This window comes from Lissotriton vulgaris, unplaced genomic scaffold, assembly GCF_964263255.1.
Source record: "Lissotriton vulgaris unplaced genomic scaffold, aLisVul1.2 SCAFFOLD_3362, whole genome shotgun sequence".
In the NCBI taxonomy this organism is placed as follows: Eukaryota; Metazoa; Chordata; class Amphibia; order Caudata; family Salamandridae; genus Lissotriton; species Lissotriton vulgaris.
In genome coordinates, this window is record NW_028243025.1 from 71,803 (window position 1) to 95,341 (window position 23,539).

At 46.2% G+C, this 23,539-nt stretch overlaps 1 protein-coding gene across 1 annotated transcript in view; it reads left to right on the forward strand.

Annotated features, from left to right (window-relative positions):
• Window positions 1-23,539, forward strand: part of LOC147668741 (alkaline ceramidase 3-like) — a 106,656-nt gene that overhangs the window by 14,332 nt on the left and 68,785 nt on the right. The window contains exon 2 of the mRNA XM_086948465.1: window positions 14,666-14,718. Within this exon, the coding sequence (XP_086804591.1) occupies window positions 14,666-14,718 (53 nt within the window). The remainder of the gene's footprint in view (window positions 1-14,665; window positions 14,719-23,539) is intronic.

The following is a 23,539-nucleotide window of genomic DNA, read 5'->3' on the forward strand; positions in this document are numbered from 1 at the left end:
GCAACCCGCGCATGGGGTTGCCCTTGACAAAACAGAGCATCTCACGCTGGATTTCTTCAGCAATTGCTTTCTGCCATGATCAGGCCGGACGGCCTTTGACGGACCGAGTGGCTGCCCACTCGACCAGAGCGATGTCTACGTCAGCGGCGCTCTTCGCTGGAGTGACGATCCTGGACATCTGCCGAGCGGCGACATGGAAGTCCCCGCATACCTTTTCCAAGCACTACTGCCTGGACATCGAACTGCAGAAGGACGCTGCAGTGGGACAAGCGGTGCTGCGCCATCTCTTCCAATAAGGTGAGCCTTACCTCGTCCCGCCATCCAGGTATGCACATTCTTCATGGTTTTCTCTGCTATATGCATGACTGTATATTACCATGTTTCTCTCATGTATGCACATTCTTCATGGTTTTCTCTGCTAGATGCATGACTGTATATTACCATGTTTCTCTCATGTTGTCTGTAATTTATGCAGGCCTGCTACATCTGAGAATGTGCTTTACCACTATGCATGTATAACTGCTGGCTACTCTGATTCAGGCATGTGAATCTATGAAAGACACCCAAATACTGGATAAGAAATGCGTTACTTACCTGTAACAGCAGTTATCCAGTATTGGTGTCTTTCATAGATTCACATGCAACCCTCCCGCCTCCCCGGTAAGGACTCACGTACCTCTATGTCTACATTGCGACACCCTAGCTGGGTGCGTACGAAAATCTGAGGGACTGAGGCTCCTCCCGGGAAGGTTCTAGAGGGAGGTCGGAGCTGATTGGCTAACGATGAGAGTTCGGTCCTTTTTACATAAGGACGTGGAAAGGCCCCAAAGGGGAGGCCCTTCGGCCTATATTCTCTATGTATGTCCTTAGGACATTACTTTTTTATGTACCGGAGGCTCCCGTCTCGGCGACGGGGAATGATTCAGGCATGTGAATCTATGAAAGACACCAATACTGGATAACTGCTGTTACAGGTAAGTAACGCATTTCTTCCGAGGACCGATTTCTGGCATTCTTTGGATGACCCCAGCATGCTACAGAGCCACCCACCCCCCTCCCTTTTAGCGCCTTGAGACCCTTGCGGGTGAGTAGTTGTACTTTACAAACCCCGATTGATTGATTGACTACATTAATCTACTTATGAACAGTCCCTGAGTTCTGCCTTGCAAATATCAAGTTACTGCTTAGCGACTGGGCAAGCAGTTTTAGCGAAGTCCTCCGCCCAGCTGTGGCCATGGCCAGCCTCGCACTAGTTGCTGCATTATTTATGTGATGGGCATGTTGAACATGAGAAACACATTATCAGTTCCATTGCAATCCAGTCTACTGTCTGAGATGCACTTTGAATCATAAGTACATGGACTTAATTTTGTTTAGGCACACATTGATATTTTGCAAGATAGTTGAACCCAAAGTTTCAGTTCTACTATGTATTGAACACAGTAGACCATTTACAAAACACCAGACTTTTTCTAAGATAGATGAGAAATGGAGTATAGAAACAAGCATTGGCAAAGCCAATAGGTCATGCTTATGCAAGACCTATTGCCATTGTTGAATATTTTTAGCTATGTTGTACAGCGCCGTGCTGCGTCATAGCACTTTTTAAAAATGTTTTTACTTTAAAGCATATTGCACTGCAGCTGCGCTGCTGTACAACGTAGCATAAAGAATTTGACAAAACCAAATAGCTTTGCTTTTCTACTATTTGGCTTGTTGTACAGCTGTGCTGTTGTATAATTGTTTTTGGCCCCAAGCGGGCTCCCTATGGGACCCCCACCACCATGCCTTGGGGGTCAGGGTATGCCTACCCTGCCCTCTTATGTCTTTTATTACATTATTGTTAGAACTCAGGACTGAGTCACGAGTCATAAGATGGCTGCAGCCACATCCTTGTTGATGTGGTGACGGCCAACCAGATCTCACCATGAGATTTGTCTGCTTTGTGGAGCCTCCCCAACATGATATATACCCTTTTTTGAGCCTTAATCCCTTAAAAACTACTGAGCGAATTTACACTGAATCACAAAGTGCACTCCTTCTGACCCTTAGAGCTAGCTTTCTGCCACATTTAGTGTAAATCCCTTCCGCTATTTGGGCTGTAGTTGTGTCTAAAGTTCCTATGGAAAAATGAATGGGAAAAACACGTTTTGGGAACTCCCCCACCCCTCCCCCTCCTGTTTTCTCTGTCTCCGCTTGATGGATCCCCAACAAGACGTCCCAGGGAGGAGCGGAGGTGGAAGAAAATTGTTTTGGAAAGCTTTGGGAAGATTCATCAAATATTAAAAGGTAGATGTATTCACATTGAGATACATGCTACAAAAATACTGCCTCATTTTGCATTGACCGTCTGATCTGATCAGGCATCACGTTCTCCTCTTGCCCAATGCAGGGCAGAGCAACAGGAGCTTGTGGAATATTTTCATTAGCCAAATACGGTCAGTCAAAATGTAGTTTGTGGGCATAATGGCACCCATGTCAAGTCTATCTCATTCGTTTTCGTGTGGATAAGACCCGGAGTGAATTTGAAGTGTTACTGATGAATATCTTTGTCATGTTTCTTAAGTGCTGCAGCAAAATGAGTCGGATGGGGCCCAGAATGTATTGTTGTACAATGTTAATATAGGAAGAATGCGGCAAGAAGAGCCAGTATGATTCCTAGCAGGTTTGAGCTCAAGCTGGAAGCATTCCAAGGCATCCATTGCTTGTTGTCATCCTGTCCCTCAGTATGTTGCTGCTTCTGCTGGGCCTGCCTTCCAGAAAATATCTATGCCAATTTCTCCATGGTTGGAGGCCGCTTTAGTTGTTTTTGAGAGAAACTCCATATGCCCATAAGGTCTGAATTCTTTGAGTCGCTCTACTAACCGTGGCAGTATGTGTCGGGCCGGACTGGCCGTGGCCGGCACCGGGTGTTTTCACGGTGGTCTGGAAGGGTGGGGGCTAGTTTTGTTATGGGCCGGTTTTGCAGCAGTGCTGCAATATCGCCCCCCCCTGTAACAAAAGCAGCTGCAGTGCTTCTCACTAGCACCCCCTGCCCCATCCCGCACCCCTGGGCCAGTCCAACTGAATTGCCAGGGCTGGTTTTTGTTCTCATTCCGGCCTTTGTCGGTCTACACCAGCAGCTTTCAAACATCTCTACCTATGTCCATGCTAATGCTGCCCTTCTCTTGGTTTCCTGCTTGAAAAAAATGCTAATATGAGAGAGCTGAACCTATCAACAGTAAATATATTTAACCTATGTAGTAGCTTCTGTGCTCTAAATCAGCAAATTTCAGACAACAGGACAGCTTATGCTTATTCCATGCTGCTTTTTATGAGTTAGAATTACTTCTCTGGTCGCAGGTTGTTTCTCAGGACCAGCGAGACACTAGAGTACACGAGAGGTGTGGACCATCATTGGTGAGAGGGGTGCACAATCAACCTTGGCCTACAGACACCATTTGCATGTTATTTGGTATCATCCACACTGTGGTTCTATTTCCTTTTCCTAATAATTTATTGTGTGGATATAGGATTGTTTGTTGAAAGCTATTAAGACCTGTATAAACCTAATACTCAACTGTCTAAATAAGTAGGATAACATGTGGACATCTGTAAAGTTTTCATTGTTCGGTGATCTCGCACAAGGCTGATCAGTGATGAGGTGAATTTTAACATGCTTCATCTAATTGTGTGAATAAAGGATATTTAATGCATAGAGTAAACCAGACTTAGAAGTGCCCTACAGTGTGACCAGAACATCTTAAGAAACTAGAACTTTCCAGGCCCTTTGAGGCACAAAAGTCATTGAAATGGACTGCGGTGAACAGACTTAGGACCTCATTTAGAGTATTCTGCTGGGGCTACAAACCACTGGGGCTCCACACTCGTCAGTAACCCAGCTACCAACCTGTTCGCCAACTAGTTGACTTGGACTGTATGCCAGTATTTCTGACTAAGCAGCAGGGGCACTTTGAGAATGTCTTTCAAAGTCAACCAGCCAGCATTGCAGTGAGCATCACTACGGACTAGCTAGTAGTCTCCACAATTCCAAAAGTTCCAAATTGGGAGTGTAGTTTTTGTTAATGTTTTCACCCACTACCTTAATTACTGTGATATTTTTCCCTGGGCAGGAAAAACTGGACATGGCATTAGAAGCCTCAACTTAAATATAGCCATGTTCGCCACCAAATCCTTTGGGTGACCCATCGTGATAGGGTTTACAGTGGCAACGTCAGTGGTGGCGTCACCTTCTGAAAAATGGAGGTACATCTACCTCTAAAGGAAGCATGGCCTTCTATTATGTTTTGGGCAAACGTCTTATTACAGCCAAAATGTAAAGGAAACTCTAATTGTCAAAATGCATCCTCTCCCGGTTGTGATAGGTTTAGCCATAGAAGTAGGAAGTACATAGACTTTCCACCACTCCTTTCTCCCCATCACTTCAGCACCCGCTGATCTCTGACCACATTCTCTTCCATCTGCCATGAAGGAGGAGTGCAGCAAAAGGCAACGGGGAGCATGGGGGAGACCTTTATATAGAGAAAAATCAAATTGTGATTTAGAAGCCACCCTATAACATTGCAGCCCCAAATAAAACGAGAGGTGGGCTGTAGAAGCCAAATACACCCCTTTAAATGATATCAGTTGGTGGTTATCCTTCCCCCCCCCAAAAACAGAGTTCCAAGGATGGGTGGCAACCTAATAGGCCAAGCATATGTGAGATCTATTGGCGTTGTCAGCGTTTTAAGACCTATTACACAGCAGCAAGAGCTGCTATGCAACATGGTTTAAAGTCAAGAAAAAAACTCTGACGCGACAAGAGTTGATAGCGTCATAGAGCTGTATTTTTTAGCCATGTTGCATTGCCGTCCGTGCTGCTGTGCAGCATGTTTGGAAAACAAAAGGAGGTTGGGAAGATGAGGTACTAGGAGGGAGCAGGAATAACGGACAGCAGAAGAAGGAGGGCAATTGGGAAACAAAAAGGAGAAAGGAGGGAAGGGGTTCCAGACGTGGGCAGGGGTAATTGGAAGGGGAGGAGAAGAAATAGTACCTGAATTGCACTGGGTAGGATAGATGGGCACTGAATACGTTGAATCAATCTGTGCTTGGTCCCTGCTCCACAGAAACAAACGGAAATGATACTTGACCTGTCTGGTCAGTTTAGGAGTCTGCAAAGAAGAGTGAAACAGAAGCAAGCAAATGGAAAGCAATAGGCGAGCTCCAAGCTCTTTAGTGTAAACAGTAGTGTCTCGCAAACAAGAGCACATGCAATGCGTTCGTATTTGCAGACTTGACTTAAAGAATAGTACGCAAGAGGGCTGAAAGGGTGAGGGAGCACCTTACATATAACAGAAATGAACTGGGATTACAACCCGGGATACTCCTCGGTAAACTGCATGCCTCTTTGAGTTCCTCCCTGCCTAAAATCCTCGAATCATGAGGAGATGTCTTGGTCTGGAAACCAGTGAGGAAGACACAGACTTGAAACACCACTTACATGTTAGGCTGGGAGAAGATATCGTGAATATCGCTGCTGACCCTACCAGCACCTAGAAGGAGAGGAGGAAACACAGTTAGAAAAAGGGAAGGGTTAACATATAGATTTTGGAAAAGAAGTGAAGGGCTAGAAGCTAGATTGAAGAAAAGGACACCAGAAACCCAAAAAGGGGTCACAGAGTAACAAAGACACGAGGTAGACAAGAGCCAAACGGAGTACAGTAGCTGCAAGAAGGAGAAAGAAGAACATTCTCGAGACTCCAGAGCAGGCGACGAAAGCAGCCGACACAGCGACGCAAGAGGCATAGGACAAAGTGACCTGATTGGAGAAGTAGTGTGTGCCATCTGCCCTTGTAGAGATTCCTGTCACAACTCCGGAAAGTTGTGCCTACAGGGGTGAGTAAACCGGGCTTGACCACCACATACAGGTGGAAGGGACAGCCTACCTGAGGTGGGAGTGGGCAGCAGTGGTGAATACTCGAAAGTTGTGCTATACTCATTAAGAGGAACCTTGGAGAGGGAACATTTCTCACAAAGGGCGCTACGGATGATATACTGGTAAAATGTGGCTACTACTCGCCCGTTATACCCCGTTTGTACAAGGGGAAAATAAAACCTCAAAGGAACTATCGAGCATGGGGGTTAGTGACTGTGATCCGTATGAGAGGAAGAGGACAATCGCACCCAAGGAAACCTGAATACCTTAGAAGAGGGTATGGAGGGAGTTAACAAATGGGAGTAAGTTCCTAAAGCGGAAAGCTGAACTCCCGTTTCTTTATGCTGTCTTTACACTTACCCGAATAGTCTCCAATTTTTTGATGGGCGTCAGTGGCGATTGTTGACCCGGACCAGGAGTGGAGGAAGAGGGAAAGGATCAAGAGATCCACTGTAACTCACTTAAATCTGAACCCCAAGACAGAGAGGACACACAGAAGAGTAAAATTTATTGGAGGAAGCCGTTCCTTACAAAAAAATGTCAGTGCCCCTGTTTATAGGTGACTTTAGAACAGTTACTTAACCCCTTGCATGTGGCCGCGATTCTGCGCTTGTGCGGCAAAATCGCAAGTGGGCGGGTTTATGACGGCCCCCATCCGTCATCAGCACACGAGCGTCTTAGTGCATGACGGCTGGGGGCCGTCATCAGCATGCAAGGGGTTAAGCCACCATACGTAAACAAAAAAAATCCTCCTAAGCTTTATCCAACCTTCCCTCCACAGGACCTCAGTCTGGATTTCCTAAGATAAAAGCACTCTAACCACACCAATACAGGAGTTCAGAAAATATGCATTTTAAACTGCATTGGGAATCCCAACCCTAATTTATTTACATGCGATGAAATAATTCATGTCATAGCATCATGCAAGGGAAGGACAATCAGTGTATGGAAAGACGACCTTCATACTTTGTTTTACCAGAAACTGTATTTCTATATAGAAAGTACCTCCTGGTAGCCGGATTGGAGTGAATAATAATATAATACTGAGGTTGAGGCGTCTTTCTCTTACACAGTAAAATAAAAGCCATGCAGGTGTTAAAGGGTCCTTTAAAATTATTGGGATTCGCTTTGTGATCAGCATTAGTCAGATGTATTACTAAATTGAACTTGAGCAACACTGCGTTATATTTCCGCGCCAGTAACGCCCCAATATATTTATCCTTGTGCCATGGGAAGATTCCAGTAGAAGACATGTTTTCATTTTATTTGAAAGAATACAGGGCACCCATTCAATCAAGTGTGATTGCAAAAACTAACTGCAGTATATTATACAACACAGACTAATGTTCAGGCCTAAGCAGTCTAACTATGTACCTCAGAAGAAACAAACTCCTTAATATTAACCCCTTCACTGCGGCGGCTATTTCGCTGCAGTGCTAAGGGGGCGGGGCGGGGCGGAAATGCGGCGGGCACATGCTGGTGACGGAACCGCTCCATCACCAGCGTCGGTTGCGCCGTCATGGCCCCGCCCGCTCAATAGAACGCTCAGCGCAGGCGGGGAATTCGCGCCGCGCAGGAGCGTTGGGCGGGCCATGACCGAACCGCTCCGTCATCAGCACAGCACCACCGCAGCTGATGACGGAGCGGTTCCATCATCAGCATGCAACGGGTTAAAGGCGTATTAAATTCTGAGCATTGAACATTAAATGATAACATCAAAGCTGTAAAAACAAAGGTTTTCCGTAGAACATAAAGTGATAGCATCAAAGCTGTAAACACAGAGGTTTGCATAAAAGTTCTAATGGACAGGTGTGGGAGAGGGAAAGAAGGAAGACACAGTGTGTCTAACATTAATTACACTGTGCTCTTAACACAACTTTAGTCCCAGGATAAGTAGAAACTGTAGATTCCAATTAAGATACTTATAGGTATCTAAAAGAGAATGACATATTTTTCAACATGGCTTCGTTTTGCCATTTCAGTCAGCCACATTTTTATCTAATTGATAAATTCTGTTTTTAAAGGAATTTTGTAGCTATCTGGGTACGGCTGCCAAGCCAATTATTAGAATTTTAATGTTTTTCTTCAATGAAGAAACATAAGTAGGATGACCATTTGGCAACTTTATTGTACCAGTCATGTTCTCACTACAACCGCAAGATCTTCAACATCTTAAAGTCTAGGAATTTGCAGATATTCAGTAAGTATCTCCGTCGTTTCACTTCTACAGCAGTGGTTCATAGGCTCTTGTGTATGCTCAGCAAATAGTCATTCGCAGGGAACATATAGAATTTTATTTAGGGGATCTTAGCTGACCCAACAAAAGTTAGATGCGTTTCAATTTTGGATGACGCGTCCATTCTACCAACAATTACACTGAGTATCTTGCAGAGGATCTTTGTGTCAACTAGAGTAGAGTTCACAAGTGAATTTCTAAAGGTTGCAGAATATAAATTGCAAGGGCACCAGTTAAAACTGACAAAGATGGAGAGGCATACAACCATGCTCCATTTATTTTTAAATTGCTGGACTGGTGAGTCATGAAGCTTAGTTGATCAATAACCTCTTTAACTTATGCTACATGATATACTTTAGATGATAAGTTGTAGATATGTTCTTAATGCATGTGATTGATTACTTTGAAGGTTTACCACATCAACAGTAGAACAGACAATGCCAAGCATGCTGAGTTTCAAATGGAATATATTGAATGAACCCCTCCAATCTCCAGTCGAATATAATGTTAATCACACATATGTTCTCTCCAGTCGTAAAGTTGATTAATTGACATACGAATACCCCCCCTCACCTTCATTCCAAAATCAGTGTACGGTGTCACTCAGCTGCTCTTTACTCTGGAAAGCCTGCAATTTCACAAAGCCATCCACGGGCTAGAGTGGACGAGAGCCGTTGTTGGGGCATATACCTTCTTACAGCATCATGTACACTGGCATTCCTATGAAACACATCACCAGACTCTAATGATGACTGAATCATGCAGCCAGAATGTGCCTAAACTACCACAAGTGGAATTGCACCAGACCTGCCATTTAAAGGACTCTACTGGGTCCCAGTTGACTCTAGTATCAACATCAAGGTTCATAAACAATAGTTTCAAAAACTGACACCACACCACGCACCTACCACAAGCCTCCTTTCAGCTTCTCGTTCTCTGATCAGCCAGTGATCCTTCAAGACACTAAAACACAAAGGGAGGCCCTGGGTGTGAAAGATCCATGCATTGGAATGTCTTAAACTCACCCTCGATACCTGAAACCAGCCACAAACAATTAAAACAACCTAAGAAATGTGAACTTTTTGACAGACCATCGTCTGAACCCGTGCAGAACAAGGGTCGTGAATGAAGACTACCTGATACCATGCCTCGCCTGCTGGATTAATCTCTAACTTCCCCTCCTCTCATAACTCTGTATTTCTGCGAACGCACTTCAGTGCCCTGAAGTTACTAAAAGGCGACCAGCATGTCCTGTAAAGTACAACCCCCAGATTTCCAGGAGTACACATCCCAATCCTGTGTCTGGAGAATTGTGTGCTGACACCTGAATGCAGCTGGTTTATCATTAGGATGACAGTCTGTTTTGTTCTACTTTACCCTGTTTTCCTAAACCATCTCTGCTACATCTCAATTAAAGATGTGAATATTCTATTTCCTATCTCAGTCTGAAAGCACAAGTTGCTGCCTTTTGTTGGAGTATCTTTTGAGAGTTTTCCATCATGGAAAAACACATGCAAAAAGATCATGAGTGCAAAACCAATTGGTGACCGTGCGCGGTAAAAAATCTTTTAGCATAACATAACAAAACTAAAGGTTTTTGAAACTGGGTTTTGCTTTTCTGCTGAAAAACAAATATTTATATTGCTGGTAAATACTTATTTTTGCCTTGCAGATAATTTAGCTGGATGTAGGATAGTCATTTGTAGATAACACATTTACATTTGCATTTCAATATGGCTTCAGCATTGAGGTAGGATAGACTTCACCAGAGAGAAGATAACTCTACTATATGTACAAGGCCAGCAGTAAAGCAAATGCCAACATCCTGAGCTTATCGCAGTTTCGTTGAATGTTCCTTGCGTGGTCCAAGAAATAACCTAATCACACAGTGTAATGTATAGCTCTCTGGAGAGCCAATCAATTATTGGCATGGGGTAGTTCTGATTAATTGAATTTTTTTGTACTGAAGATAGTTGGTAAAAGAGGGTTTTTGATGCAAAGGTTCCCTTGGGATCCTTTGAAAGTGCTGCATGAAGAAAGCCTCAGATGTTTTTCGCTTAACGGAATCCTTTAGTGTTGTTGTGAATAATGGATTCCAAAGGAATGGGTTTTGTGGAAATCCAAGTACTTCATACATTGTGTGTGGACCTCCTGGTCATCGCCGTGCTTTCCCTGTGGGCTAGATATTTGGGTGTACATCTTATCTGGAGAGACCTTGAAAGCATATACATTTATATGCAACTGCAGCATCGATGTATACTTAGGTGGCCCAGTAAAAAGCATTTTCACCTCCAGAGTTAACATTTACCCCACACTAAGACCATTTGATACTTCTGCACTGGGTGTGCAAGAGCGTGTTGCCTAAATATATACCGAGGCCTGTACGTGAGTTGTCTGAATCAATGTTTGTTCTGAGTGGATGAGTGAAAGTACGCATTCTGGTCTGTGTAAAGGGATATATGTTGCAGTGGTGCCCTGTCGGCATGTTTGAGTCTTCCGCAGACCACAGTGGTTGCTTGCCTCTGTGTGCACGTACTATCGAAAAGCCAAACCTATTGTATTTTTTTATTGTGTGTTTCTTTGGGTGACCAGTGTCAGAATGGGTACCATCTTTACTGCCCTGGACTTTTCATAAATGGGTCAATGCTAACAAGTGTGCTGGTCTTACTAGTTCAGTAGAAGCTCACCAAGACTACAATACCCAGAATGCATTAGGTTGTCATATGAAAGCCAGGGGTTGGAAAGAGTCAGTGATGACAAGGACCGAGGTGGGCACCACACTATTTTCTCAAACTGGACGTTATCTGGTGGCTCATGGGTGTTAACTGTAATTACAAATAGCAAACATTGTATTGGGTGTCACCCATCTGCGCCATGACTTAATCCACTTTCTCAAGGTTACACAAAAGTACAGGGTCTGGCGCCATGCAGCGTGCAAGTAAATCATTGGCTGAAGCAAGAAGTTCCTACTCGTTGAAACTATTACATGCTCCAGGGACTCGAATAGAATGCGTGAGATTGTAATCAAGAACAGAACTGATATGCATATCTAATTCTGACCTTTGACCCGCGAATGGTGATTGCTAGACTTCTTGTTCAGGTTCTCATTTAAAAATAAAGTGCTGCTCCCTTCTCACAATATGACGTGTTGTTGTAATTTACCAGGCGACTGCAACTCAAGTCGTGCCCTAGTTAGGTCAGTCCTAGAGATAGCTTAGATCTCTGAGCACCACATGTAGATATTACATAAAAAATACATACATTCCTACTTAGAGGGGCTTTGAGTCAGTCCTCTTCACCCATCGAGCTCTGTGTCCTTTACATTTTGCTTCCATTTACCACAGTATGAAGCATGGACCAATGTGTCACTCCACTTCAGCCATTGGTGGGCTTTCACTGTGCAAAGCAGTAGTTTATCCCTATCACATGTGCACATCCGCATTAAAAGAAGTACACTACCAAATGCCAAGGCTAGTGGGCCAATGTTTTACTTTACCATTGCATTTTTCTTCTATTCTTTGATTATTTTTTTTTATTTGTTAAACATTTTAAGTCACTCTGTGTTTAAATTATTTCTTCATGTTGCACCAATTGAAACCTCTTTTCTTTGCAGCAGTAATAATCTTAATTTCTTGTGAAGTGCATTAAAATGGAAAAGTGTTTCTATTCCTTTCCAAGTTTACTTGCCGGGTACAAAGCATCCATACTGTCCTATTAACATTAATTATACTGAAAGGTTATTTTTTGTTATTTCACGTTCATTACAAATTCATGTGTTTTTATTTTTAGTATTTTAAATTGTGGTATATTCCCAATGCATTGAAAACCATGGTTGCCTCAGCTTGCCATGGCTAGACTAATTGGCTTTGACTTTAGTTTTTTTGTAAATACCTCCTTGTGCTACTAGTAGCCGCAGAACAATCCGACAAGAGGGTTGACAAACATAGAATGAGCTGCAATATGTTGTATTTGTCGAAGCAAAGTCTTATTCCCGATGCACTGTATACATAACGTGCAAGGCTGTAATATCATCATCAAGGGACCCTGGCGACATAAATCACGAGGCTAAAGACCGAGCGATTTGTGTATGTCACTAAAACCCTAAACAGCAACACAAACACAGTGGTGGCTGCGACTGAAATCTAACGGGTGGGGCGGGGAGACTGGAAAAAAAATCACTTACCTGCAGCCGCCGCCTCTCCTCCGTTCTTCTGTCTACGACGCATGGACTCAGGAAGCTAGCCAGTCACGCTGCTGCTGTCACCAGCATAACGGCAGCGTCCTAATTGGTCTGAGCGGCCTAGTTCGCCGCTCAGACAGGGACTGGGAGCCTAGGACAGGTCTCCACTCTGCTGTACAACACAGCTGGGTGGAAAAAATGCTAAAGTGCGCATGACGGTTTGGCCAACCCAAGACGGGCGGCCAAACCATCATACGCACTTAAGGTGCTTCAACCACTCCTCCCCGTGACACAGCCTAGCCCACCCTGCCCAGTACTCAAAACCAAACTGGCGCAGTACAGAAAAGTAAAATGGTAATAACATTGCATTATTATCATTTAATTTTTCATTTTTGCAAGGTGGTTGACGCTCCTCTGCCTTAGCGGAGGAGCCGCCGCTGCAGAAACATGTTGCACATTCCCTGATAGTGTATTTTTATAGTACATCTTTATTTGGACGTAATTATCATAAAACAGTGTTTTTTTGCAAACCGGAACGCGTTTATTAAAAATAGTACGTGAATTATTGGACTGCATAGTTTGGTTGTCAGTGATAAAGTAAGAGAAGTGCTTTTAAATATGTCACTAGGAATACCGAGGGTTTAGAGAAAACCTGCTTTTCTTTGCTCGAATTTTTTGAAGAGGCAGGTAGCAGGGTGGAGCTAACAAAGAGCCATGATTACAATTAGAATTTTTAACTTCCATGAATCGCCTTCTGATTAAACAACAGACTGTGGATAAGCCCAAAGGCTTTCGAAACTGCTCCTGCATTGTTCATGTAAGTCCAGGTTTTGCTTAAGTGGTTAATTACACAGTGAGCAATGATTCAGCCTATGGAATATTTTTTGGGCATTGTTATCTAAATGCACCACTTTGCTTACAGACTAATTAGCGAGTGTAAAGGAATCAGATGATTCTGTGCCTCCTAATCAAATAAATCATTGTGACAGGTATTTGTCAAAAAACAGTCTCCCTGTGAAATGTGTTATTATACCACTGAGTTTTGTGCAATAAACTAATCTGAACATGTTCTAAATATGAATACATATTCTGTAATTGTTAAATGGCTTTAATTTTCCTTGGAAGGCTTCCAGTAACACTGTTAACGACAAAGCCGAATGGCGCCTTATAAATATCATCAAACTCCAAGGTCACAATATAGGTAGAGATGGGTGAAACTCGTGGAGTTTAACGTTGCAGGATTCTGTAACTCCGCGAGCTTCCGTGAACGGGCAGAAATCGGCACATTACGCTGCTCACCCTGATTTTTAGCACCAGGAGCTTGTTCCACTATTCAAAATCAACACGAGCAGCAACAGGCGGCACACCAGAAGACGCGGGTTCTTTTTTGCCACTTGAGTAGATTTTGTACTTGAGTGGCAGCTTTCTCACTGCAAATGGTTGCGACCGCCCGCATTGGGAAATCTCAATGGGCGCCATCCTAGCTCCCCAAAATCACGCTAGGGGTGCCAATTCTCACACTCGCCAATTTACCACTGGTAAGCCACACGCATTGGGAAATCTCAATGGGTGCCCTCCTAGCTCCCGAAAATCGCACTAGGGAGGGCCAATTCTCACACTTGCCAACTTACCACTGGTAAGCCGCACACGAGAATAAACTCAGCCTATCAATGGTTGGAGGAATTTGGTCGGAACTCCACGTTACATGCATTATGTGGAGTGAGCAAAACACCGCCAACTCCGCCAGTGGAGTGAAATTTATCGCCCACCCCTAAATATAGGGGCTTATTTTTAATAGTATTTGTTACAGATTTTTAAATTCTTAATGCTTGTTTGGGCATATAGCTTGAAACAAATGTGTTTTTATAAATCGCCAGATGTTTATTAAAAGCATAATCAAATACTGGACTATAGTTTTTTGTTCTTCTTTAGAAGGATGCGAAAAATCCCTAGTTATGTAGTTCATAATGGCAAATTTCAGATAAACACCTGCTGCTTGGTTAAAAAACGCATTTTGTCTGTGAAGGGAGAGAATGTTGAAATTGTTCTGTGCAAATTGAAGCAAACCATAGTCACCGATTGGATTTTTAAGGTTTTGTTTGCATTTCATGAACAGAAAGTTGATAAAACAGTCTTGAACTGTAAATTTATACAAAGTGTTTGAGGCTGTTGTGATGAATTTCATTGGACCCTGCTGAAATATTGATTTTATACCACTAGATTTTGTACAATAATAGCCTCTCCTATGTATGTTTGTATTTACCTAATATTCAACATTCTTGAGTGTTCTTGCATACTTTGGCCTTGTATAACATGCTGTGCTTTTTCGTATCAGCTGTCGGCTTAGGCTCTTGGTGCTTTCACATGACCCTTCAGTATGAAATGCAGGTATGGTTTATTTTCATCACTTCTATTTATGAAGATGTACTGTTACCGTTTTACCTATTCTTGTTCTTCAATCATTGCTAAAATTGCTTTTGAAAGAAATTGTATGTGCAGTCACACTGTCAGGAAACCAGTACCATTGAATTTGTTTTTGTGTATTCGTTCTCTTTATGGCATCATGTTTCCAATAATACTGGTTCATCCAGTCCTTTTTAGGTCTCGCCTAGGCAGCGCTTGCGCTGTCTCTTCGAGACATGCTGTATCCAGGATATGGGCTTGAAAAAACGTCCATCTTTTTCATCGGTTCCTGTTGCTGTCCTTTTTCATTGGTGAATACACTTAGTAGTCCCTCCCTTTGGAATTTTATATCCTCCCATCTGGACTGGCCCTCTTGCATGTGTTCTTACTGTTCAGGTTTTTTATAGTTGGAGAGAATTTTTTTAAATTTTTTTTGGGCTGCGTCTTGTCTCCTTAAGTGTTCTGTTAACGTGTGCAATGAAACTTCTGTTGGTTCATTTACTTGGTCCCTTGATCTCCTGGTGCTGCTCCCTCCCCCCTCCCCCAACACTGCTCCAGGCTCCCCACAACCCCTCAGAGGCCACTGCTGTTTTGCTCTCACCCCTCCCACAACATAGCTCCAGACCCCCACCAAGTCTACTGCTGTTTTGCTCCCGGCACGGCTTGACAACCCAGAGCATTGAATTCTTATGTTATTTTACATTTCTATTTTGTTTTATATAGCGCACCTAGCCATGCGCTCGGGGGGGGGGGGGGCGGGGAATAAACATTCAGGCTGACACCAGACTTGAACACAGATCTCCAGTCGGTAGCTCTCACCGCTGTGCCATATCCTTTCCCTGGCGATGTCGCATCGCAGGGGTGCTGTACCATATGCGGCCAAAAGTGGTCCCACGGGACACCTAGTGACATCCTTTGGTACTGCACCCTCACAACACTGCTTGTTTATTGCTGGGATATATTTTGGCAAAAAAATTAATCTAGCAAACTTTTTTTTAAATGACACTGGCAGGTTTGTCTTGTGCATTGTGACAAGTTTGTCCTATTTCTATTTCAAATATATTACCATTTTTGCAAACGGATCTGTCCTGGTTTAGATGCCAGGACTTTCTCTAGCCCATATCTGTTACCCAATTGGGGCACTGTTGACGTAACTACACTTTTACTGTCCACCAATCAAGAAGCTAATGTGCAAGCGCTTAAAGTGGTAACTTCTTCGTGTAGTTACTTGAACTGTTTTTCTTCTGTAGCAACAGGTTCATCTTTGAGAAGGTATTATCTTGTTTATCTTGATCTTCTCAGAGACTGATAGGCAATTGGCTGTGTTATGCCTCAATGCCCCTTAGTAAAACGCATCATATCACAAAAGTTGTATGTTAGAGATTTGTAGGATGGGTTTTCTTTGAGGACTTCACCTGGCGCCGAAGGTAGCTGATATGCCATTGTTTGTTCGAAGTGCAGATTCCAAGATACAAACATGTAGAAGTAAGCTGCTAATTTGTCTGTTCTTTGTTGCACATTGAATGGTTTCACAGTGGGTAAGAGTTGCGAAAAGAGTTGTAATTAGGTTCTTTTATCACCACTTCAAGAGGACACTGGACTGAATGGCTTGCATCTCTTGCGGCACTTGATTTGATTCCGAGCTGAAAAATGGCATAAAAAAATCATAGCGCAGCATACTTAAAGGAGTGCGTGCGATCTGCAAGGGCATGCAGTTCCGTCTGCCCTGAGGTGCTGTGCTGTTGTAGTGAGGAGAGAAGGGGGGCGTGGAGACCTGTTCAAACCGAGAAACCTAGATATCTTGCTCCAGGGCAGGATAGTCCTACAGCACCAGGAAATGCTGCACCAATAATTGCTGTGAGCTCCAGCTTGTGCAAGCAACAAACGCCGCGAGGCATTTAACTCGAGAACAAAAGGATCCCCCAATAATCATGTTGTGTTCAGATTTAATACTAAGCATTGCAAGAAATTCTAAACAAGCATTTGAAATGCAATAGGTCTTGCATTACTTAAGTTTGAGCTATTGCGTTGCAAATGGTAATGTTTGTTACAGGTTTCTTTTGTCAAGAGATATCGCAGCAGTAGCATAAGTAATACAATAAAATCCACAAAGCAAGAATAAATTGCAGTACCACAGACTGTTACTAAGTGTCCTTGTGGAGTTGTAAAGGGCCCTTTATTATCCACACAAGGTACTGCATCCTTAATGCAGTTATAAAGAGAGAGATTGAAGCTGAGCATATCGTTCCATTTGGTTTTATTGAACGTTAGATTTTTATTAGCTTAAGATAAACAAGCATTTACAATGCAATGGTTTTGCCTTTGTTAAAGTTAGAGCTATTGGCATTGCTCTTGACATTATTTTTATTTATGTTTTTTTTAACATAAATAAATGGCATTGTCATTTACAATGCCAATAGCTTTTTTTTTTTTTTTTTTTTTGGTGTAAGACATTTATTTTGAACAAAGGAAAGAGAAGTTTCACACTGCGTCACGCCAACAACCCGGAGGCAGGCCGCTATCAAGTAGTGCATACAAAAAGTTCTGAGACCCAGATAGGGTCCAACACCCAACCGGGCGTAACATATAGATGGAAGCATGAATCACAATAGAATTTTGAATGTGCACAGTATGACTTCAGCAAAGAAACGGTCTTACGTTTTGTACGGTGCCTCCAGCAATTGAAAGAGATAGGAAACCAGCGAGGCCGCCCCTAACGAAGGAGCGGTAATACACTCGCTATCTCATGTTCTGAGTAGGATGCGTCCGTCGGCACCATTTTTCTCCCAACCAACCCCCCAACAAACCAAGTTAGAAACTACAAACAGAGGTGCAAGTACATGGAAAACACATCCATACAACGCGTCAATCCACAAGAAGGTCTCATGGGCCAGCCACACGACCTGCATTGCAAGTGCCATCTAGTACCAGAGTGAGAGTGTAAAGTCGCCTCGTCCGGTCACGCATAGGTGCGGGGTGAGTGGGTGGGGGGGGGGGGGGGGGGGCAGGGGCAAAGCCCAGAGCACGGGGCTACCAGGTGGGCGCGGGGGGGGGACAGGGACTCCAACCAGGCCAGTGAAGGCCGCAGGCGCACAGCATGCGTCCAGGCAGGGTATGCCAGTGTCAACGTGGGAATACAGGACCACCCGAAATGACCTACGCAGTGCGCACCCTCAGCCCATATCATCCGAAATGCTTGTATCACGTGAGGCATGTGGGGTGTCAGTGTTCGTGCGTGCAGAGGTCCACTGTAGAAACGGGCCCCATATGTCAGTGGGTCTGGAAGCGGTGGGCATGGTCTCCCAGTAATGCGTCAATTGCGCGTGGCCGTAAGTCACGTCTCTGATCCAGCTGTCGAGAGAGGGGGGGGCCGGTCTGCCCCAGTTCAGTGCGATCTGGCGCTTGGCATACAATAAGAGCAACGCATGCAGTTTCCTGTCGCAGGGCTCAGTGTCCTTAACATACCCCAGCAGCCCTAGCAGCGGAGACGGCGAGTCCTCCCGCTGGGTGATTTGATTAATGGCCGCGAAGACCTCTGTCCAGTAGTTAGACAGCTTGGGGCAGGTCCAGGCCATATGGATAAAGGACGCTCCGTCACCTCTACATCTCCAGCAAGCTGCGTCCTCCCGGATTCCCATGCGGTGTAATAGTGTCGGAGTACGGTAATATCTGTGTAGAAATTTGAAGTGGATGAGCCGCAGACGATAATTTGGGGACAGGGCCGTGAGTTGCGCACAACAAAACTCCCATGCGTCGTCCGGCATCTCGTCCCCCAGGTCTGCAGTCCAGGCGGCTTTGGCCGCGGCCACCGTCACTGGCGCCTGTTCCTGCATACAATTATACAACCTGGACACCAGCTTTTTGGGGGAAGGCCTAGAAAGCAAGTTTTGTAGGGCGGTGAGCGCGCTGGGCTCCTCAGGGAAGCACGGCCCTATCTTCTTGCAAGACTCCTTAAGGGAGTGATACAGCAATATGTCAGCGAATGTGCAGGGTTGGTCCACCGTATCGGCGGGCATCTCGAAAAAGGAGCCCTCAGGATATAAGTCAGCAAAGGTGAGAAGCCGATTACCACTGATGGTGAGGACGTCGCCCCTGGCCGTCAGGCAAGGCAACAACGGGTTTCCCCTCAGGGGGACAGCCGGTGCATAAAGCATGGAGAGCCCGGCTCGCCTCTGGAGTTCGCGCCAGGACCAGCGGACCATTTCCACCGTGTCCACCTCACGTGACGGGCATGTAACCTTACCATACAAGGCCACTCGCAACGGCAAGGGGGCGACCACAGCCAGTTCCACTGCCACGTGCGGCTGGTAGGGGGTAGGGAACGCCCAGAAGTGCAGGAATTGGGCTTGCGCACAGAGGGCATAGAGTTTCAAATCTGGGGCACCCAGACCACCTTGTTTTAGAGGAAGCGTGAGTAGGTCCCAGGAGACTCTGGCTTGACCTCCAGACCACACCAGCTTAAGCAGAAGGGAGCGGACCCGGGCATGGAAGTGCGCTGTCATAGGCAGCGGCACGTTTACAAACAAATACAAGAATTTAGGGAGGATCACCATTTTAGCTAATGCAATTCTCGCGACCAGGGACAGTGGTAGTTTATTCCAGATCTCGACCTTCCCTTCCAGCCAGTCCACCGCTCTACCGAAGTTCATCGACCACAGCTCCTGCACATCTCGACTTATCCAGACGCCCAGATATTTGACAGCATCTGACTCCCATCTGAGCGGGTAGTCAGGAGCAGGGCGTACAGTGCTCTCCGTCAGGGGGAAGGCCACCGACTTCGCCCAATTGATGGATATCCCTGCCAGTCCTTCAAATCGTACAAATTCACGGAGTAGCGGGCTCAGGTTATCCTTGGGGTTCAGGACATACAGTGTTACATCGTCCGCATACAACGAGATTAGCAAGCTCCTAGCGCTGAAGCCAATGCCCCTAGCAGTGTGGTGTTGTCTGACCCTGGCAGCCAGCGGCTCCATTGCAATCGCAAACAGGAGCGGTGACAGAGGACAACCCTGCCTAGTCCCTCGTGAAATACGGAATGGCTTGGAGACGAGTCCATTAACGCTCACCCGGGCTCTCGGTTCTTGGTACAGGAGCTTAATCAGGGTCATGAAGTTCAGACTGAAGCCCATCCGCCCTAAGACACTGAACAGGTAGGGCCATTCCAGTGAGTCGAAGGCCTTGGTGGCGTCCAGAAACACCACCGCCGCCTGTACCGACGGGTGCAAATAATGAAGGACCGAGAAAATCGTCCTTAGGTTGTGTGATGTCGCGCGGCCAGGTATGAAGCCCGATTGATCCGGGAGTGCTATTATAGGTAACATCGGCTGCAACCTATCTGCAATGACCTTCGCGTAAATCTTAGCATCAACGTTTATAAGGGACAGGGGTCTATAGGAGTCCAACTGCTGCTCATCCTTATCCGGCTTGAGGAGTGTAATAATTAGAGCCTCGCGCATGGAGTCCGGAAGGGAATTTAGTTCGAGGGCCTCGACAAATACAGAGTGCAGTCTCGGCGCCAGTTCAGTAACATATGTTTTATAGAAGGAGGTGGTCAGGCCATCTGGGCCAGGAGCCTTATTGGCTGGCATACTCTTAATCACCTGGGCGATGTCTTGTACCGTGACTGTGAGGTCCATGTATTGTCTATGATTGTTGTTGAACCACACCAGCGCTATGGAGTCAAGAAAGTCTCGCAGCGACGCTGGCGCAGTGGGCTGTCGTGAGGTGTACAGGGAAGCATAGAAGTCTGCGAAGGCGCCTAACACCGCCTCCTGGCCTGTGACAAGGCAACCAGTGGCATCATAGATAGTGTGTACATAATTTGACTGTGCGCGGGGAGCAATCAGCCTGGCAAGGGTCCTACTAGGTCTATCTCCTTCCCCATATCTACGCGCCTCTGCTTGTCTCCCTAAAAACTTCACCTCCCGCTCGGCTTCCTCGTGAAAGGCCAGCAATTTGGATTTCAGAGCACCAGCAGTCACCAATGACGGGTCTGCACTAAACGCAGCATCTAGGGCTTTCAGTTCCCCTTCAAGTTTAGCCAGCTCACCCCGTATAGTGCGCAGCACCCCCGCTTTGCGTGCAATACATTGGCCCCTAATGACAGCCTTAAAGGCATCCCAAACAACTGCCTCAGATGTGGCAGACCCAGCATTTTCAGTAAAGTAATTATTAATATCCTCCCTTATTTCTTCCACGAACACAGGGTCAGTGAGTGCGTGTGGGGGAAGCCGCCACTGGAATGCCCTATGTGCAGTGCCTGGGGGGTGCAATTCCAGCATACATGGAGCATGGTCCGACAAGGATCTAGCCATGATTTCCGCATCCGTGACCCATGTCGCAACTGCTGGGGAGACCAACCAGAAGTCCAGCCGTGACCAAGCGTCCTTATGACACGTGTAGCATGTCCCCAGTTTAGCTCCCGGGTGCCGAGCCCGCCACACATCAGTCAGCAGTCCCTCACTCATGACATCAGACACCGCCTGGCGCGCCCTAGTGTGCTGTGGCCTGCTCACACCTCTACGATCCATGTCATCATTCAGCACAATGTTGAAGTCCCCACCCAGCACAATCGACTGACAATCCAGCAACACTATTTTCGCCCAAACAGTTCTAAAAAAATCGGGATCGTCCACATTGGGTCCATAAATTGCAGCCAGGACAATAGGTCGACCTTGTAATGACCCATGGAGCAGGACATATCTTCCCTCCTCATCCCGAACTTGGGAGTATTCCCTCCAATCAAGCCCCCTACGAATAAGTATCGCAACACCCCTCGCATACTTTGAGTATATGGAAGAATAAACATGTGCCCATCTGGAGTTTCTCAAGCGAGCCGATGGGGCGACATTCAGATGAGTCTCCTGAAGGAAGCACACATCCACATTGTGTCTGGACAACATTCCATGCAGCAGACGAGCTTTCTTGAAATCCCCCAGGCCCCTAATGTTCCAAGTCCAGAGTTTAACACCTCCCATTAAAGCACTCGACTGTCACTCGCCCTCCCCAACAATCCCCGCCCTGTAATGCCTCTCAGGCACCCAGACACCATACCTGCAGATGCAGCAGTTAGATACATAGGCATGTGTAGTAGTACATTGCACCAAACACGAACAAAAATTCGAAACATTCGAACATCCCCTCCCCATCCACCTCCCTCAGCAACCCCCCAATCAGGTCGTGACATATCCCATAAGCGTTCACGCAACGCGTGGAAACACCCCAACAACAACAACAAAAAAGGGAGACACCCCATGAGGCGTGGTGTGTCCGGCAAACAGCCCCGGTTGCGCGGGGTGGCTACAGTCAAACTTTCAAGTTCCTGGGTCCTGACAGTGGCCCCCACCCCACACTCCACAGGGGTAGAGGCAGTTATCGTCCCAGCCGGGGCGCGGCGGCCACGGCCAAAAGTTAGTGCAAAGGCGACTCAATGACTTACCCCAGAAGGGACAGTACAGTGGGAGCAGGACCTTGTGGGTGACCAATCTCAAGGCAGAGAGCACATTAGTCACCACTCCGGGGAAGCGCCGTGGAGACGTCAATCATTGTCACTCAGTTGATCTGAGGCCTCCTCAAGTCTCGGCGATTTCCTCCTCGCCCCAGCACATATGTGTTTAGCGAACTTGAGGGCGGATTTGGCGTCAGTGAAGAAATGAGAGGCGTTTTCATGCTGAACCTTCAACTTTGCCGGGTATAGGAGAGAGTAGGGCACTCCAGCTTGCAGTAAGATCTTCTTTGCAGGCAGAAATTCTTTACGGGCCGCCTGCACCAGAGGGGTGAAATCCGGGTAGAAAGAAATGTGATTCCCTTGATGTAAGATTTTACCTTTCTCTCTCGCCAAGCGTAGAATGACATCTCTATCCTGGTAATTCAGCAGTTTAGCCAGAATTGGGCGCGGTGGAGCACCCACCGGAGGTTTTTTCCCGAGGGACCTGTGCGCCCTCTCCACCGTGAAAACCGGGGACAGATCCGGATCAAACAGTTCATGGAGGAGATTTGACACAAACTGTTCCATTTTCCCTGTGTTCGTAGTTTCTGGAATGCCCGTAATGCGGACGTTGGATCTCCTGGAGCGCGCTTCTAAATCGTCCGACTTGGTGCGCAAGCTGTCGATTTCCCGCTCTAGCGCCGTGATGTGTCTTTTGGCCTGTTGCTGGAATTCACAACATTCCGTCTGTCGATTCCCAAGACAGTCCAGCCTCTTCTCGTGGGTGTCCACTTTCGCCTTCACAGATTCGAGCTGCGCCGCCATGTTGTCAAGCTTGGCATCTATGCTTTTCAAGCTGGTTCTCACCTCCATGATGAGGGCCCCAAAATCTATGTCCGGGGTATCATTCCGCGCCGACGCTGCGCCCCCATCTGATTCCACCGCCGTGGTCTTCGGTGGCTTCTTATTGTCAAAGCTCAGTTTAGGCTGCTTGACATCGTTCTTCCCCATACTCGCGGTCCGAGAGTCCTCCGGTATCGTAATGGGGCAGCACCCTACCACGTCACAGCCGCCAAGTGCTCCGCTAGCGGGCGATTCCTCAGGCGGTACAAGTGTGTGCCCGGCGCAACTGAGGCAGTTCAGTGGGTAACGGGATCCGCTTCACGGTGTTCAGCTGGGATTGTATGCCATCTCAGGCCAGGGCCACCACGTGTACAAAATGGCGGTCTCCCGTAGCGTATGTTAGGGTTGGCTCGCACCAGCAGTGAAAATGCAGCTCGCAGGTGTCTGGGGTGCAGCGCGGTAAGGCGTCCCCCCAATCGCGTGGTATCAAGCCTCAGCAAGCAACATAGCGGAGGAAGGGTTTGGCGTCTCCATTCA